Source organism: Penaeus monodon, chromosome 30, assembly GCF_015228065.2.
Source record: "Penaeus monodon isolate SGIC_2016 chromosome 30, NSTDA_Pmon_1, whole genome shotgun sequence".
Taxonomy (NCBI): Eukaryota; Metazoa; Arthropoda; class Malacostraca; order Decapoda; family Penaeidae; genus Penaeus; species Penaeus monodon.
The window spans coordinates 3120806-3121030 of record NC_051415.1 but is presented as its reverse complement, the minus strand read 5'-3'; the positions used below and the strand labels follow the sequence as shown (position 1 = coordinate 3121030).

The following is a 225-nucleotide window of genomic DNA, read 5'->3' as shown; positions in this document are numbered from 1 at the left end:
GGGCGTTTTTATAGCTGACATCATACTCAATATCATACTTTTTCACCCATTTCCCTTAATCATATCAACGAGAGCTGCTGTACCTCTCGCATGACGGTGCCAATCATGCCGTTCCACGTGCCGTCCTCTTGTGGTGCCCCCCAGTACCCGTCTCCCGGTACCACGCTGTACCTGTGGGAGGTCAGGAGGATGAACGGTACATCTACTTGTTATATGTTATACGTG

General features: G+C 49.8%; 1 protein-coding gene across 1 annotated transcript in view; it reads right to left on the bottom strand.

The window, feature by feature from the left end:
* Positions 1 to 225, bottom strand: part of LOC119592268 (probable glutamate receptor) — a 3905-nt gene that overhangs the window by 2032 nt on the left and 1648 nt on the right. The window contains exon 3 of the mRNA XM_037941097.1: positions 84 to 171. Coding sequence (XP_037797025.1) covers positions 84 to 171 — 88 coding nt within the window. The remainder of the gene's footprint in view (positions 1 to 83; positions 172 to 225) is intronic.